Below are 17,442 nucleotides of genomic sequence, written 5' to 3'. Positions count from 1 at the left end.
GTAGGGTAGCAGCATTTTTTATCACAATCAATTAAAGTTTAATTCACAGACCTGAAACAACATGAAAACAATTAGGTAACATAATTTTATTTATTAGGTAACAATACAGTATTATTTTAGTTTTCTTCCTCTCTTTATACCAGCTCTGATTCCAGTCATTTCCCCACCATAACGATGTGTTTCTGTTCTCACTTCTCGTACCTATACACGTAAAAAAATATGAAAAAATTAAAATTTCTCATATACATTATTATTTCAAATTGTTTGACAATGGACATGCAATCGATAACAATACTAACACATCCAAAAAAATTGTTGCACTAAGTGCCAAAATAAATGTGAATATCAAAATGAAAACAAAATCTGAAAACTTTTAACATGTAGGCCTACCAAATTTTCACAAAGATTACATTATGAATAAAATTGTATACAATCACATTTTTCAATAGTTCTGGTTTCATCAAATGCATCACTCTTTTGAATTTTTAAAATATCATTTATAATGTTATCCAAACCCTACCTGTCCCTTCCTCCTGATTTTAGCCTTTCTAAATTTATGTCTATGTCGAACTCTTGGATTCTTCAATTCTCTCTTTCTACTAGGAGTTAAACCACGATTTTTCTGAATCTGTAAAAGAAATCAAATCCATTCACAAATTCCTATATAATAAAGTCATGTCACACATGCATTTATAAACAAATTAAATTGATCTTCATAAATCATTTGAATTGCTTACATTTAATGAAAATTTTAATGAAAATATATTTTTTTTAATATGTGTCATGAAAGAGTAAATCTAAATGGATTACCTGACTAGTAATAGCTCGTTTACCATCTTCATTCATTTCATCATTGTCATCAATTTCACCTTGAGCTACCCTATAAGCCTTCTCTAAATCTACACCATTTTCTCTGCAATAAATAAAAGCATATATTATACACAAACATTTCACTAAATAGATTAGGGAGTTATGCTGACACGCTACAGTGAAATACTAGTGTATATAAGTGTTTTGAAACTAAAGTACAAAAAAATTCTGATTTTTAGACAAATACAACTTACTCATCCTCCTCCATTTTCTTCTTCATCTTCTTATTCTTCATCATGTCATAAAATTCTAATGCTGTCCTCTCTGCTTCTGTTTCTATATTCTGTCTCTTTTGTTTTTTGTTTTTTTTCTTAAAAAACAAATAAAGACAGTCAAAAACACATTTCAATTTAAGATTAAATTATTTCGCATTATAATACTTTTAAGCTGAAATGTAAAATTCAACTGTAATAGCAGCTCATAAATTACCTATTTTGTTTTCCAATATATTCCTTTTTAAAATGGAAACTGAGAGTGTTCATCATGGGAAGGATATTTTAAACGCCTTAATAATTTGTAGATTAATATTTACAGAATAGTATTTACAGATGTTCTGTAAATACTGACAAATATCTAATTAATGTCTAATCATGAAGAATATTACCTTAGTCTGTGCACCTATGTTTTCTGACTCTGAATCAGATTCTGACTGTATAGCCTGTCTTCTTTCTTCAACCCGTTCTCTAACACGAGTTTTAACTTCCCTTCTACAAATTTAAAGAGAAAACTTTCAGGACAACTATCAAGCAATACTATACATATACCACTAGCTGGCACCTCATAGATGATTGTCAGTCAATAAATCCTGCTGATCAGGTTCGTTTAAAAAATCCACAATCAACTTCAAAAGTAAAAATGTTAACAGAAAGATACAAGAACCAAAAATTCGGAATTTCAATAGTGTTCCTCCTTAGTCTTAAATGGTCTGTACTTTGTCCTTTATCGTGTTCACAAGTTTAACATGTCAAAATGTGCCTAGAAAGAAGTGTGTAAAATGCAAAAGATTCTTCCTTATAACTTAATAATACACCCCAAGTTTCGTCACTTCACAATCTGTATTATAGAAAAGGTAGGTTGGATGGCCAAATGGTTAGCACATGCGCGCTGTATCATAAGGTCTGTTATTGAGTCAACTGGCGTGGTTTCGATTCCCTGCTGGTTGTACGTGACAAAGAGTAAGGTCGCCTGTTCAACCTCGTGGGTTTTCTCTGGGTGAAATGAAATGAAATGGGGTTTAACGTCCTACTGTTTTGCTCCTAAACCGGGCTAATGAAGACGGGCATACGCCATACAGTGTGCTATGAGGGGCCTACTCTTATATCGAATTCCAACTGCCAAGGCATCTTTTACATGCACCCCAATTTGTAAACGGGACCTCGGTTTTTTATCCCATCCGAATGACTAGACCCTCCGTCCTGCATCACTGACAAGGGGAAACCATGCCAGAAAATCTGGATGAACTTTCACGGCCAATGCAGGGATTGAACTCCAGGCTAGCGAGCCAGCATCTTACCCACTTAGCCACATAAGCCCCTTTTCTCTGGGTCTTCCGATTTCCTCCCACTGCTAAAGATCCCTACACGCAAGCGAATTGAAATAAAATTGAACCATGTGTTGGTCCCAAAATGACATAGTTTGTGTCGAGTGGATGTTAAACCCCATTTCTCTCTCTCTGAATTATAGAGAATAGTTTAAATAAAATATATAAAAACCTCTTAAATTCTGTTGGCTTTGGAGCAAAATTCACGTCTTCTCCTCTCTTTAACCTGGCCAATATATCTTTTACTTCTTTGTTTAGTTTATTATCTACTGGTACTAACTCTTTTATTAACTAGAATTCATACAAAAAACATCTAAGAATTATATCAATGCATAATGTATGATATACAATATTTATTAGTTGCAAATATGTTGCATTCATATCTACTAATGCATCAGGCTTTTTAACACTTTAAAACAAATTTAAAATTTTACATAAATGAAACATTTGAACTAATCTAAAAAGTCTTCATTTTTTGTCTCTCAAACAATATCATTATCAGTCACAGGTATTATTCAAGTGCCAAAATAATTCAGAACTTCAACAAATTGATAGTTGCTCATACAAGTTTGTGATATCTCCAAGAAAATAAAGATAGCAAAGAGTACATGTATTTAATACCTTTCTGTACTGTACTAGTCTTTTTATTACTGGATGGTTAACGGTGGCTATATGTTTCGCTTTTAACATTAAATAAAAACTAATGTTTACACAATAACTGTAAATAGACAAAGAATAATCATATATTGTTATTTACTTGATAGTTCAGTGTTTGAAAACAAATGAAACATTGGACAGAAATCTTAAAGAAAATTTCAAATAACCACATAGCATCTAAGGAATAGTACAACCATGGCAACTTAAAGAGGAATATTGAGTGCCTTTGTTTCTGGATACAAAGATATTTCAATTCACTCCACATGAACTGTTTCATTTCGGTACAAACATGGTATATTTTTATTTTATAATCCACTTACTGTGGAAGAAAACCGTAAATTCCACTCCTTGTAACATACAAGTGCCAGACCCTATAGCCCAACAAACCCTTGATACAAAATAAATCCCCTATGTTAAAAGCAAACATGAAAAAAATTAAAGACATCAAATGATCTTCACCTTAAACTAAGATGAAATTTGACTTTGACGTATTCAGCAGCTTTATCCACAATTTTGCCTTCTTGTACTAATTTAAATAATGGCTGTAATGTATCTTTAACTTCACTGAGCTGCAAAAAAATTATTCCTCTACATTAATTCAGTTAAAAAAGCAAGACTATGGATAGACAACATAATAAAACAATTGCAGAAAAAGTGGCTAAATCTTAACAGTATTCAAAATAAAATCAAACCTACATAATAAAGATGACATAAGGCACTACAAAGACAGTGTTGTTATTTCAGTTAAAATCATGTTTTTTGAATTTCTGAATTTCATGATAGCTTGTTAATAATTATATTTTAAAATTAAATATTTGACATTCAGCATTATCAATCAAGTATTTATTTTCAATTTGCAGCTTTAAATTTTTAAAACTCTATACTTACCTTTGCTTTAAAATCTTCTATTAAAGTAAGTAACTCTGGTGACTCTTTCTTCAAAAGCTAAATCCAAACAAACAAAATTAAAATTATTGTATCAAACTCTTAGAAAAAGCTTGTAAAATATTACTGATCTAATTTATAACTCTACCAATTTCAATAATATTCTGTAAGCAATTGAAGACAGGCATACACCAGCTCCTCTTATGTCATTTTGAATTCCAACTGCCAAGGGTTCTTTTATGTGCACGCTAATGTATACACAGGACCTCAGTTTTCTGTCCCATTCGAACAACTAGATGTTCCTTGGCAGACCATCCATCATGCACCATGAAATGAAATGGGGTTTAACATTCTACTGTTCTGTTCCGAGTGAACTAATGAAGGCGGGCATTAGCCACACAATGTGCTAATAGGGAAATATTTCCTAGACAACAGTGCTATGGCCTACTCTTATATCAAATTTCAACTGCCAGGGTTCTTTTACGCACACCCCATTTGTACATGGGACCTTGTTTTTTTTTTGTCCCATCCTAATGACTATACATATGCCGCCTGTCCTGCATTACTGGAAATAGAGAACCACGTCAGAAAATCCAGATCAACTTTCTCGGCCAACACAGGGGTCGAAGACAGGACATTCAGGTTAGCGAGCCAACATCGTACACATTGAGCCACTGCACCTCCTATCAGGCACGGCTAACAAGGTAAAACAAGTTTGATTTGTAATTAATAACGCTGTTAAATGACCAATTTAATTACATCGGAAGCTGAATAATGATCAAATAAGGTCTCGTTGGCAATAAATACGACGGGTAGTGTTAGAACTAGTGAGTATTATGAGATGATAGCAGACAAAATGTCTTGAAGATGTGAAAACAAAGATGGCGGCTGAAATACCTTTTATATACTATAATATATAGTCAAGCAGTAGTAAGAAGTTTTATTTTAATCCCTTCAAGTGCCTGTGAGTTTAGTATGTTTAAGAAATTCAATATGTGAAATAAACAGTTTTATTTCATTCTCAAAGATATGGATAAAGAATAGTGTTACTAATATCTACATACCTCTATTTTTTCTCTTTTTGAAAGTTTAGACAAATCCTGGACAATCTTTTCTTGATTTTCTAAAGGTTTTTCTTCTTTTTTGTCGGGCTGTAACAAATTCCCAAAATCAATAAACAACATTTATTGGAATTAGATTCTACCTAGAATCAAAACCAATAATAATTTTACTTGTTAGTTTGTGGAATCACAAAATATTGTGATAAAACCAAAGTACATTATGAATGAACTCTTAGAGCTGGTACAATTTATATACTAACACTTATCTTACCACTTTAAATTCATCTAAACCAAAATCATCCTCATCCATCTCCTCAACCATTTTCTTCTGGATAACTAAAGCTTCTTTCTCCTCTAGAATAGCTTTCTTCTTATCATCATCTGAACCAGACAAATCTAGTAAGGAAATAAATTGGGCTTAATTTATGGAGGTTTTTGTTCAATTGCAACAATTATTTTCCCTGTACAGTGATGAATAAGAACAACTATTTAAAGATACATTTTGTAAGATTTAGATAGAGGGCCGACCGCTCTTGCTATAATAGTTTTAAAATAAATAACAGAAAGGATAGCATTAATAGTCTTGATTGTCAAGTACCATTGATGCGATAATAAACATAGTCTTGTGGCGTTTTTGTGAGTCGATTAGATTAGGTTTTGATTTGCTAGTACGATTTGGTATGATTTCGATTTGATTAGCTATGGTCCACAAATGTGAAATTTGATAATTACGATTTGGTAAGATGGCTGCCATCACGGACACCGATCAGAAAAAAAAATTGTCTCTGCTAATTATTGATGACTTGTTAAAGACAAATGAAGGTTATCTACGCAAAAAAGGAAAAATGGTTGCCGTTAGAAACAATCTCCTATGTCCAACAAGTTCAAGTATTTTTTTGAAAACTGAAGTGACAAAACATGTAAAAAGTTTACTGAGAAAACCTAGGATAGAGAAATATATTGAAAAAACTGTAAATAATGAATAAAATTGCTTGGAGGTGATCTAACATTCTTGTGGACTATAAAGTTAACATTAAACACGTCAAATGTGTTTTAAAAAAACATTTTTTATGGAGAAAAACAACAATAAGCATTAAAAATTACTTACGACGTCGAACATTCCGCCATTTTGAAAAAGTCAAATCTAATCGCCTAAACACCTCCTGGGACGATTAGGTCGATTTGCCTAATCAGTTGAGTTAAATCGTCTCACAAATGTAACGATTAGCATAAACAACTTGGTTCACAAATGCGTATAATAGCTAATCGGTCTAATCTAATCGGTTCACAAAAACGCCTTAGATTTTCCATTTCAACATTTAACAAAGATATGGCAGACAATTTCTAATCAACTTAATACCTCAGCCAAATAAATACATGCAATACTCAAATTTAGCTCTTAATACATCTTCAGGGTAGTTTATTCATTGAAATGAGCATACACCAGTGTCTAGTAAAACACTTTACCATATATTTATAATCATACCGCCTGGGCACGATAATTTAACTTACCGACAAACTCATCAAAATCAGCTCCATAAAACTGTGACCTCTTTTTACCCCATCCTTTATTGTCTTTTTTCACTACAATTAAATCAAGTTTATAATACAAAATAAATGTCTTATTTTAATTATATTATCCTGTATTTTACAATAGAAGAAATTATTTGTAGAATCTATCAATTATATTGGCATAAGTTGAAGTAAAAAATATAAGATGTTATTTGTTACTAAACACACTGCATTATTCAAAGATAGCCACGCAAAGCCTAGAAACATGCCAGCAGCTAAGCATCAACAACAGTTTACCCGGAACAAAAACTGTATGTTGGCAAATTTGATATTTCGGCAAAGGAGGATAACCCTGATACAGAATGTGGCAGAATGCTGAATATCGATAGGGTTTGTCCACCAATGGCCAGAATGCTTTATGCCAAATCTAAAAAGTATCTGTTAAAAACTATAGCTTCTATTATGCTCACAACTCACAAAATATCAATAGGCGATACGTTTCGTCCTCTAATGGCCACAATTCTTCACACCAAATTTGAAAAGTATCCGTTAAAAACTATAGACACTTTTGTGTTCACTAGTTATTTATCAAGGGAGGGGAGAGGGTAACTCTGGAAAGGAATATCGAAGAAAGCTTGGTATCAATAGGGCTGGCTTCCCACCAGAAAAATCTTGATACAAATTGTGACCTCTAGAATTTCCACAAACCAACAGACATCTGAAGAGACATGGACAACATAATACATGAATGCAGATTAATTAATTAACTAGCATAGGATGATAACTAAACTGTTGTTTTTCCCCATCTCACCTTCAATCAGTAGTGATTATAGAGTAATTAATTAATTAATCGGAGTAATGCAGATTTTTCAATATGGGTCGTCCATGACAGATAGACCAACAGAGGAAGATGAAAATCGATGCATTTCATGAAATGCCGAATACCAATAGGGTTAATTCTCTAAGTCCAATGCTTACCACCAAATTTGACAATAATCTGTCACAAGGTTTTCAGCAATAGGGGCATAACTCTAGAATGGAATGTCTTAGAACACTAAACATCAACAAGATTCATCCTCTCATGACCACAATGCTTGACACCAAATTTGAAAAAGATCTGCATATTAAAATAGAACCAACTAATAAGTACATTATGAAAACATATCAGCTGTTTGTTTGTTGGTTCAATAACTTCATTATAAATTCATAAAAAAGAAAATGTGTAACGATTGCAATAATTAAATATATTAACCTTGTTCATCATCTTCATCTTCTAAATCACTTCCCATCTTTTCTTTAATCTTTTGCCTCTTGTAGCGTAAAAGATGGGTTCGATATTGTGCCATATCTTCATCACTGAGAAGATCATCATCAGACACCACAGGTAAAACTTCTTCCTTTTAAAACAATTTGGATAATTAAATACATGTATCATAGATGCCAATGAAAAATAGATATGGTAAATATACAATGTAATTAAGCCAGAATTTATTTATGAATATATGAAGACATCCTTTCTAAAACATCATAAACCCCAATTGAACCATCCTTTTTTTCAATTTGATTTTAAAATATTTACACAAATGTTTTAAATAGTATAGGCAATAGGCCTATTTACAATTTGATATGATTTTATCAAAGAAATCACATTTTGGAAATAAGATCTTAAAATATTGAACCAACGTTCAATGTATTTCTAAAATAATTTCTTGGTAAAAATGTATGAAAAATATAATTGTGACAATATTGGTTACCTGTTCTGAATAATCTCCGCCGGCATAATTTACACCCGATTCCAATAATACCTATAAGATACAAATTAATCAAAATGAGACACCATCAATCTATATGTTAAAGGAAAACTAATAACAAAATAAGGAACAGCTTACTTGTACATGTATATGTACTAGTATGTAGACTTTTTAAAATAATAATCTTAATAAGTTAATCAAAATGTGTATTTGGTTATCAAAAGTCATTTCCCCATTTCTTAAAAGCAGTGTTGCTGAATATACAGTATAGTTCGTCTATTTGTCTACAACCCCAATCTCAGACCTTCACATTCCAGGTGAGTGATTTTCAATTTGTTCAGCTCCTCATGATTTTTTAGACATGAAGGCTTGCAATCTATATAAGATATCTGAGTAGAGCATTATTTATTTGGTGCAATTTTTACCTTGTCTCTACCAGCGTGAAATTCATCAATATCATCATAAACAAAACCCCTGGAATCTGGATCTGGATCATCAATGTTGTTAAAAGCTCTTTCATCATCAGAATCAAGAATAGAAACATCTTGTGGTTTAAATCCTTTCCGTCTACAATTAGAAACCAAAAGTTTACTTAGAGATAGTATATTTTTTTCTCCAAGATAATAAATATCTTTTCTTTTAATTAATTATAGGCCTCTGTAATTACTGAATATCCAAGCAAATTGGTTCCTTGTAAAGAACATTATAAAATGGTTTTGACTTGTTATGGTTCAATTAAAGTAGGCCTACTAGTTTCTTATCATTTATGTACCAAGATCGTTGAAGCGACCAGTAGGCCTACAGTGCATTTAAAACGCTGTTTTTCTCAATAATGGTATATTAGCAATATTTGCTTATCATGTGACCATACATGTTTAAGACATTGGATTTAAACTAACGATGAGACATGTGTTAGTCTTTTAAACATGACAGTTAATGTGTTATTCAACAATAATAATACATATTTACATGTAGCTTTATAATACAGTCATTCAGGTGATCAGACAATGAATTGAAATACAACTGACATCTGTGCAATGTGAAAGGGTAGGACGATTTACCCAATACCAACCAGTACACAAATACTACTCACATACTACCTCATTATTGTGAAAATTAACATAATACTTCAATTATATAAAAACAAATTGAGTTAATATATAGCAAAAGTAATGTCAATGTCTCGCTATTCCAGTTATCTCCCTTATCAACCAATATTATCAAATATTAACCCCATACTATCAAATATCAATCTATTTCTGTAAAATAATGGGCCAATATTACCAAAAGATGAGGTAAAAGTACAATTATTTGGATGACAATACCTTTGCTTGTGGAAAATAAATTATTTATCCAATGTTTTGCCGTTCCATTTATCACTGATATAAATAGATGTTTCAGATTACGTACAAATTACGTACAAGTTTTCAGGGACATGGTTCATTGGTTCAATAAAATTAGTCAGTTTTGGATAATAATAAGGTAGTAATATGTGGTTGTATTTTGTAGTATAGCTGCATCTGATACAACTTGTCCAGATTACAGTAAAAAATTTCCTAATTCCACAAAATAACTCAATTTGGGGGTGGGGGGGTATAATTCAACTCTTCTGTTAGTTTTGCTTTGTACAATAATTAGGCATTTTGTAGTACTTAGTTATGGTGTCCATTTCTATGTATTTCCGATGGTGTCTAGAATGCAACAAATGAAATGAAATAGGGTTTAAAATCCTACTGTTCTGCTCCAACTGGACTAATGAAGACAGGCATACACCATAAAGTGTGCTATGAGGGAAATTTTGCCTGGACAATGGCCTACTCTTATATCGAATTCCAACTGCCAAGGGATCTTTTACGTGCACGCCAATGTGTACATGGGACCTTGGTTTTTTATTCCATCCAAATGACTAGACAGCTGTCCTGGCCCTGCTGCTTCACTGACAAGAGGAAACCACGCCGGAAAATCCTGATAAATCTCAGCCAACACCGGAAGCAAGCCAGCGTCTTACCCCCTTAGCCACCATAGCTCCCATGCAATAAAAGCTAGATACATGTACATGTACATGTATCCAAGTGGATATTGGCAGTGTTTAGTAAGCATAAGTTTTCTAATATTGTAAATTCTTATCTATTAGATATGTAACATTTATTGAAATGAATATTCAGGTATTATATTTTATAAGAAATCGACTAGGCTTGGGAACTAATTTGACTCCAGCCCAGTCCATGATTAATGTAACTAAAAATGTTAAGACATAGGCTCTGATTTTCTGATGTGTTTAATGTTTAAATGTCAGACCTCTCCCATTTTAAAATGTCAGACATAGCAAAACCTTTCCTTCCCGCTTCAATTTCAAAGAGATGATGTGTACCACGTGTCAGGTAGGATTATATGCTTAATTGTAGGCCCATACACGTTAATAACAATAATCATTTGTTGTTTTGAAAAACAAGCGGTTTCCATGCAAGATAGGCCTACGCCCACATTTTGCAAGAGATGGACAAAAAATAAGCTAAAACACAATTTTTAGTAAAATCAGGGGCTATAATCCAGTAATTTACGGTTTGGTCTAACATGCAATATCAAAAGGAACCAAGAACTTTGTAACATAAACATATATTTTAAGTTTCATCAAAATCGGATACAAATTGTGACCTCTACTAAAGGGTCCACAACCTTGGTATCACCAGTAGGCCTACATGTAGTCATGTATATACCTTTACACTATTTGCATTTGAGGAGCGACAATTTCGTCGGACAGTTTCAGTTCAATTTTCACGAAATTCAAACTCAATTGCCTGTACGGTGCAACAATTATATATTTAAATAGTTTTTAAAATTGAATAAAAATTTTGAAACATACATGTAGAGGGACTACAAGCTAAGAGTGCAATTTTTCTTACAATCAGGCCGGGTCATATGATCAGAAAGTTATGGTCCGCTATCAAAAGATATGTTTCATCAAAATCGGATAAAAATTTTGATGTGACTCCCATTTTTGTGTCTCAATATTTCATTGTTGTTGAAGATTTTGTCTTACTCATTGGATTTAATCATAAACCCTTAACCCTGAATTTATAGGTTTTAATCTTAAATATCTTACAAAAGTGATGGAATGTAAAAGTGATGGAAATAGAAAAGGGAGTCGGATCAAACATGATCGCCGTTAAGACGTACCTGATACATGCCAATATCAAAAGGAACCGAGATCTTTGGGATATAATAAACCTAATTGTGACCCGTGTAGAGTGTCACAAACAAAATTTGGACGGACGACCAGGGGCGACGGCAATACGTCCACATGAAAAATTGACAGTTTTGCTTTGTGATTCACATCGGTATCTGCACAGTCGAGAGATCTACTTTACTCTTTAGTGAGAGAGAGAGAAATGGGGTTTAACGTCCACACGACACAAACTAGGTCATTTCGGGACTAACACATGTTTCAATTTTATTTCAATAATTGGCTTGCGCGTAGGGGTCTTTCGCAGTGGGAGGAAACCCACGAGGTTGGACAGGCGACCCTACTCCTTGTCACGTACAACCGGGGAATTGATACCCCACCAGTTGACTCAATGACAGACCGTATGATACAGCCTAGCTACGAAAACGTAGCTAAAAACGTTGAGATATACTGATGTGTTTGTTTTTAGCTACGATTGGATGCCTTTAGTTCTAAGTGGCAAACTCAATTTCTTTATTAATGCATGTAACATCTTTAAAATAGATAAGTTTATGATATTATGATTAATTAAACTTACAGAGACCAATGTAGTGGCACAACTGTCGCCTAACTCCAAATATTTGCGTTTAAATTAATGAAGCGTTGTTTTTGTCTGACATTTCACCGCCATCGAAATCAATTCATAGTTACTGTGCTTTCGATTGTCCTTTTGATTGGCTGTTATAAAAGCCTTATATTTAGCTCCGCCTTCAATATGATGACAGCGTATCGTTTAAAAAGATGGCGGTCTTAGTAACGGCTTAACGCCTCGATTTTAAAAACAACGATTTGTACCTGTTTCAGGTAGGATTATATGCTCAATTGTAGTTGGGTGTTGTAGAAATATTATAAATAACAATAATCAATCGTTGTTTTGATTAAAACTATTGTCAATTTTGTTTAAAAATGCCGGGTGTAAATCGCTCCCGCAGGTGCAACGTTGTAGGTAATGGCCTCATGTCTTATCTCGAAACACGGAGGGTTGAGAGATTTAGGTTTGTTATCTAGATACAGCCCAGCGCGCACGTGCTAACCATTCGGCCATCCAATCCCCCATGGCTGATCAGGCGCTATTGCACTTTCGTACCTCTACCAGTTCCCATGGTCGTAGGCACTTGAAATTTTCAGAGGATGTTAAGGGGGGCTAGCAATGACCACACACCAAATTTCAGCCGAATCGATAAATAACTTTTTATTTTACCGACCTTTTAATTTCTAACGAGAGAGAACTTCATCCGTTTGACGCCATTTGCTTTGTTTACTAATTAGACTTGAATAACAAGACACTAAGACGGAAACCGACTCGAATAACAAGACACTTAGACGGAAACCGACACACTGCACTAGCTGCCTAACACTGCAGTTCATAAAAATTAATATAATTTTCGTATACTTTAATTTTTGCGCGAAGCCACCATTTTCTATAAAATACTATTTGGTGTTGATCAGTGGATTGGCCTTTAGGTGTGAATATTGCCGTGACCTTGATTTTGACCTTGAGGCCAAACTTCCCATCCATATCGGGGCCTTTGCGTTTATGCTTGCCGTGGCCTTATTTCCTACTGTATTATCAAAGTTAATGTTCGAGGTGAAAGCAGAGATGACGTCCTTCAGAAAAGATAATTGGGTTAAAGTCGTAGGTCAAGGTCATGTTACAGAAAACTAAACTCAAACTTTTCAAAGTCATTTTTGGGACATTTGACCTTGACTTACGACCTTGACCCCGTTACCATTTTCGAAGGCTATCACATTGGCTTGAATCATGAACGTTTACCTTGGTCCTATCGCACACTGCTCGGTCAGAAAACGGTCAAACGCAGAGGGTCCGTGTCCGAAAGGAAGTCAATAGGCGTGGTCAATGTGAAAGGTCGTGGTGACCTCCACTAGTCACCGTTAACCATCCGTAACCTTGACTCTGACCTTGAGTCCAAACGTCCCATCCATCTCGGGCCCTTTGCGTTTATGCTTGCCGTGGCCTTATTTCTAACTGTATTATCAAAGTTAATGTTCGAGGTGAAAGCAGAGACGACGTCCTCCAGAAAAGATAATTGGGTCAAAGTCGTAGGTCAAGGTCATCTTACAGAAAACTAAACTCGGACTTTTCAAAGTCAGTTTTGGGACATTTGACCTTGACTTACGACCTTGACCTCGTAACCATTTTCGAAGGCTATCACCTTGACTTGAACCATCGACGTTTACTTTGGTCCTGTCGCACACTGTTCGGTCAGAAAAGGGTCAAACGCAAAGGGCCCGTGTCCGAAAGGAAGTCAATGGGCGTGGTCAATGTGAAAGGTCGTGGTGACCTCCACTAGTCACCTTTAACCATCTGTGACCTTGACTTTGACCTTGAGTCCAAACTTCCTATCCATCTCGGGCCATTTTCGTTTATGCTTGCCGTGACCCTATTTCTTACTGTATTATCAAAGTTAATGCTTGAGGTGAAAGCAGAGACATCGTCCTTCAGAAAAGTTAAAAGGTCAAAGTCGTAGGTCAAGGTCTTGTTACAGAAAACTAAACTCAAACTTTCAAAGTCAGTTTTGGGACATTTGACCTTGACTTACGACCTTGACCTCGTAACCATTTTCGAAGGCTATCACCTTGACTTGAACCATCGACGTTTACTTTGGTCCTGTCGCACACTGTTCGGTCAGAAAAGGGTCAAACGCAAAGGGCCCGTGTCCGAAAGGAAGTCAAGGGCGTGGTCAATGTGAAAGGTCGTGGTGACCTCCACTAGTCACCTTTAACCATCTGTGACCTTGACTTTGACCTTGAGTCCAAACTTCCTATCCATCTCGGGCCCTTTTCGTTTATGCTTGCCGTGACCCTATTTCTTACTGTATTATCAAAGTTAATGCTTGAGGTGAAAGCAGAGACAACGTCCTTCAGAAAAGTTAAAAGGTCAAAGTCGTAGGTCAAGGTCATGTTACAGAAAACTAAACTCAAACTTTCAAAGTCAGTTTTGGGACATTTGACCTTGACTTACGACCTTGACCTCGTAACCATTTTCGAAGGCTATCAACTTGGCTTGAATCATGGGCGTTTACCTTGGTCCTGTCGCACACTGCTCGATCAGAAAACGGTCAAACGCAGAGGGGCCCATGCCCGAAAGGAAGTCAAGGGCGTGGTCAATGTGAAAGTTCGTGGTGACCTCCACTAGTCACCTTTAACCATACGTGACCTCGACATCGACCTTGAGTCCAAACTTCCCATCCATCTCGGGCCCTTTTCGTTTATGCTTGCCGTGACCCTATTTCTTACTGTATTATCAAAGTTAATGCTTGAGGTGAAAGCAGAGACAACGTCCTTCAGAAAAGATAAATGGGTCAAAGTCGTAGGTCAAGGTCATGTTACAGAAAACTGAACTCAAACTTTTCAAAGTCAGTTTTGGGACATTTGACCTTGACTTACGACCTTGATCCCATAACCATTTTCAAAGCCCATAATCTTGGCTTGAACCATCGACGTTTACCCTGGCCCTGTCGCACACTGCTCGGTCAGAAAACGGTCAAACGCAGAGGGGCCCGTGTCCGAAAGAACGTCAAAGGGCGTGGTCAATGTGAAAGTTCGTGGTGACCTCCACTAGTCACCTTTAACCATCCGTGACCTTGACTTCGACCTTGAGTCCAAACTTCCCATCAATCTCGGGCCCTTTTCGTTTATGCTTGCCGTGACCCTATTTCTTACTGTATTATCAAAGTTAATGTTTGAGGTGAAATCAAAGACAATGTCCCTCAGAAAAGATAATTGGGTCAAATTCGTAGGTCAAGGTCATGTTATAGAAAACTGAACTCAAACTTTTCAAGGTCAGTTTTGGGACATTTGACCTTGACTTACGAGCTTGACCCGTAACCATTTTCAAAGCCCATCATCTTGGCTTGAACCATCGACTTTTACCCTGGCCCTGTCCCAAAAATGAAATCAGGTCACGGCACGCATAAACGCAAAGGGTCCGAGATGGATGGGAAGTTCGGACTCTAGGTCAGGGTCAAGGATGGTTAACGGTGACTAGTGGAGGTCACCACGACCTTTCACATTGACCACGCCCATTGACTTCCTTTCGGACACGGGCCCCTCTCCGTTTGACCCTTTTCTGACCGAGCAGTGTGTGACAGAACCAAGGTAAGCGTCCATGATTCAAGCCATGGTGATAGCCTTCGAAAATGGTTACGGGGTCAAGGTCGTAAGTCAAGGTCAAATGTCCAAAAAATGACTTTGAAAAGTTTGAGTTTAGTTTTCTGTAACATGACCTTGACCTACGACTTTGACTCAATCATCTTTTCCGAAGGACGTCGTCTCTGCTTTCACCTCGAACATTAACTTTGAAAATACAGTAAGAAATAAGGCCACGGCAATCATAAACGCAAAGGCCCTGATATGGATGGGAAGTTAAGACTCATGGTCAAAATCAAGGTCACGGCAATATTCACACCTAAAGGCCAATCCACTGATCAACACCAAATAGTATTTTATAGAACATGGTGGCTTCGCGCAAAAATTAAAGTATACGAAAATTATATTAATTTTTATGAACTGCAGATATAGGCAGCTAGTGCAGTGTGTCGGTTTCCGTCTTAGTGTCTTGTTATTCGAGTCTAAATAGTAAACAAAGCAAATGGCGTCAAACAGATGAAGTTCTCTCTCGTTAGAAATTAAAAGGTCGGTAAAATAAAAATGTTATTGATCGATTCGGCTGAAATTTGGTGTGTGGTCATTGCTAGTCTCCCTTAACATCCTCTAATAATTTCAAGTTCCTACGACCACGGGAACTGGTAGAGGTACGAAAGTGCAATAGCGCCGGCTGATCATTGCCCATCTTAGTACTTACTACTTTACATGTATTTTTTATTTACTATTGTATTATTAAATTAGGCTATTAGCCTATTGAATTTATGTAAATAATGTTTACACTTAGTATAAAAAATAAATAGAAAAAAAAACAAAAAACACCAAATAACAGTGAAACAATAATTGGAAATTAACTTTACCTTTTTCCCATTTCAAATATTCAGAGATTGAAGTTATATCAAATTAAAGTCCAAAATAAACTGTTTACAAATTTTCTCAATACACGTGCGTGCAAACCTTTCTAGTCTCTAATAAAGGAGATCCGTCGGTAGGGGAGGTAACAATACATTCAAGATGGATTCAGACTAGTAATCTTCTACCCATTGACTTCATGAATGTTAAATCCATGCTCTTCTTTGGTCTAAAACATTTTTTTGGCATAGTGTGTTGATTGGCCGTAGAGAGAAGGTAACTGCATAATTTTCAACCCATTGACTTTAATGTTCAATCCATGCCATTTCTCTGCCTATAATAATTTTTTTTGTACATTCTGATGTCTCCACGTTTGCTACACCCTGTCATTGTCAAAGGAATCTGTTGTCTTTCCCCAAGTCAAGTTTTTCCTTTCCTGATCCTTCCTTCTCATCAAAATCAAACACTTTTTATCGATTCTAGACCAAAAAGTCAACAAAAATTGTCATGCAAACAGCGTTGGGGAAAGGTAGAAAGAATAGCCATATATTTAATACATAATACATGTACATCCATTTTCAACCAACTCGGAATTACATGTATATGACATTCATAACATTAATCAAAGCTACCATGACAAAATATACCCCACACCCTACTGACCTATCAGAATGTATGGTTGAACCAAATTAAAATTTAGTTATCAAACCTGCTTTCTTATAATATATTATTGAATTGCAGACAACTTATTTACCAATATGTATTTTTCTGGAACCCTGTCTTTAACTTAAAGAATAAAAATTTGGGTATCAATGTAAAACTTCAGATTTTTTAGCATGCATAATGTGAGTGCCATCTTATTCTTGGATTGGAATAAAATCATTTTAAATTAATTATTTGAACCCCAATATTGTTCTTCATAAAGGGATTCTGTCCACTTGTGTTTTGTTTTATGGGTGTTTTGTC

General features: G+C 35.2%; 1 protein-coding gene across 1 annotated transcript; it reads right to left on the bottom strand.

Annotated features, from left to right (window-relative positions):
* Nucleotides 1-66: 66 nt before the first annotated feature.
* Nucleotides 67-16,608, bottom strand: LOC126818563 (something about silencing protein 10). Its single transcript, XM_050546021.2, has 16 exons — nucleotides 16,485-16,608; nucleotides 8,702-8,843; nucleotides 8,280-8,330; nucleotides 7,778-7,922; nucleotides 6,526-6,597; nucleotides 5,285-5,409; nucleotides 5,017-5,103; nucleotides 3,956-4,012; nucleotides 3,527-3,636; nucleotides 3,032-3,128; nucleotides 2,583-2,701; nucleotides 1,475-1,577; nucleotides 1,065-1,180; nucleotides 811-913; nucleotides 521-628; nucleotides 67-201 (listed from the first exon to the last, which is right to left on the bottom strand). Exons 1-16 carry the CDS (start codon nucleotides 16,493-16,495, stop codon nucleotides 112-114), a joined length of 1,536 nt encoding a protein of 511 aa, XP_050401978.1. The 5' UTR covers nucleotides 16,496-16,608; the 3' UTR covers nucleotides 67-111.
* Between the last annotated feature and the right edge of the window lie 834 nt (nucleotides 16,609-17,442).

Source organism: Patella vulgata, chromosome 4, assembly GCF_932274485.2.
Source record: "Patella vulgata chromosome 4, xgPatVulg1.2, whole genome shotgun sequence".
NCBI classification, from domain to species: domain Eukaryota; kingdom Metazoa; phylum Mollusca; class Gastropoda; family Patellidae; genus Patella; species Patella vulgata.
This window is presented reverse-complemented; position numbering and strand designations above follow the sequence as displayed.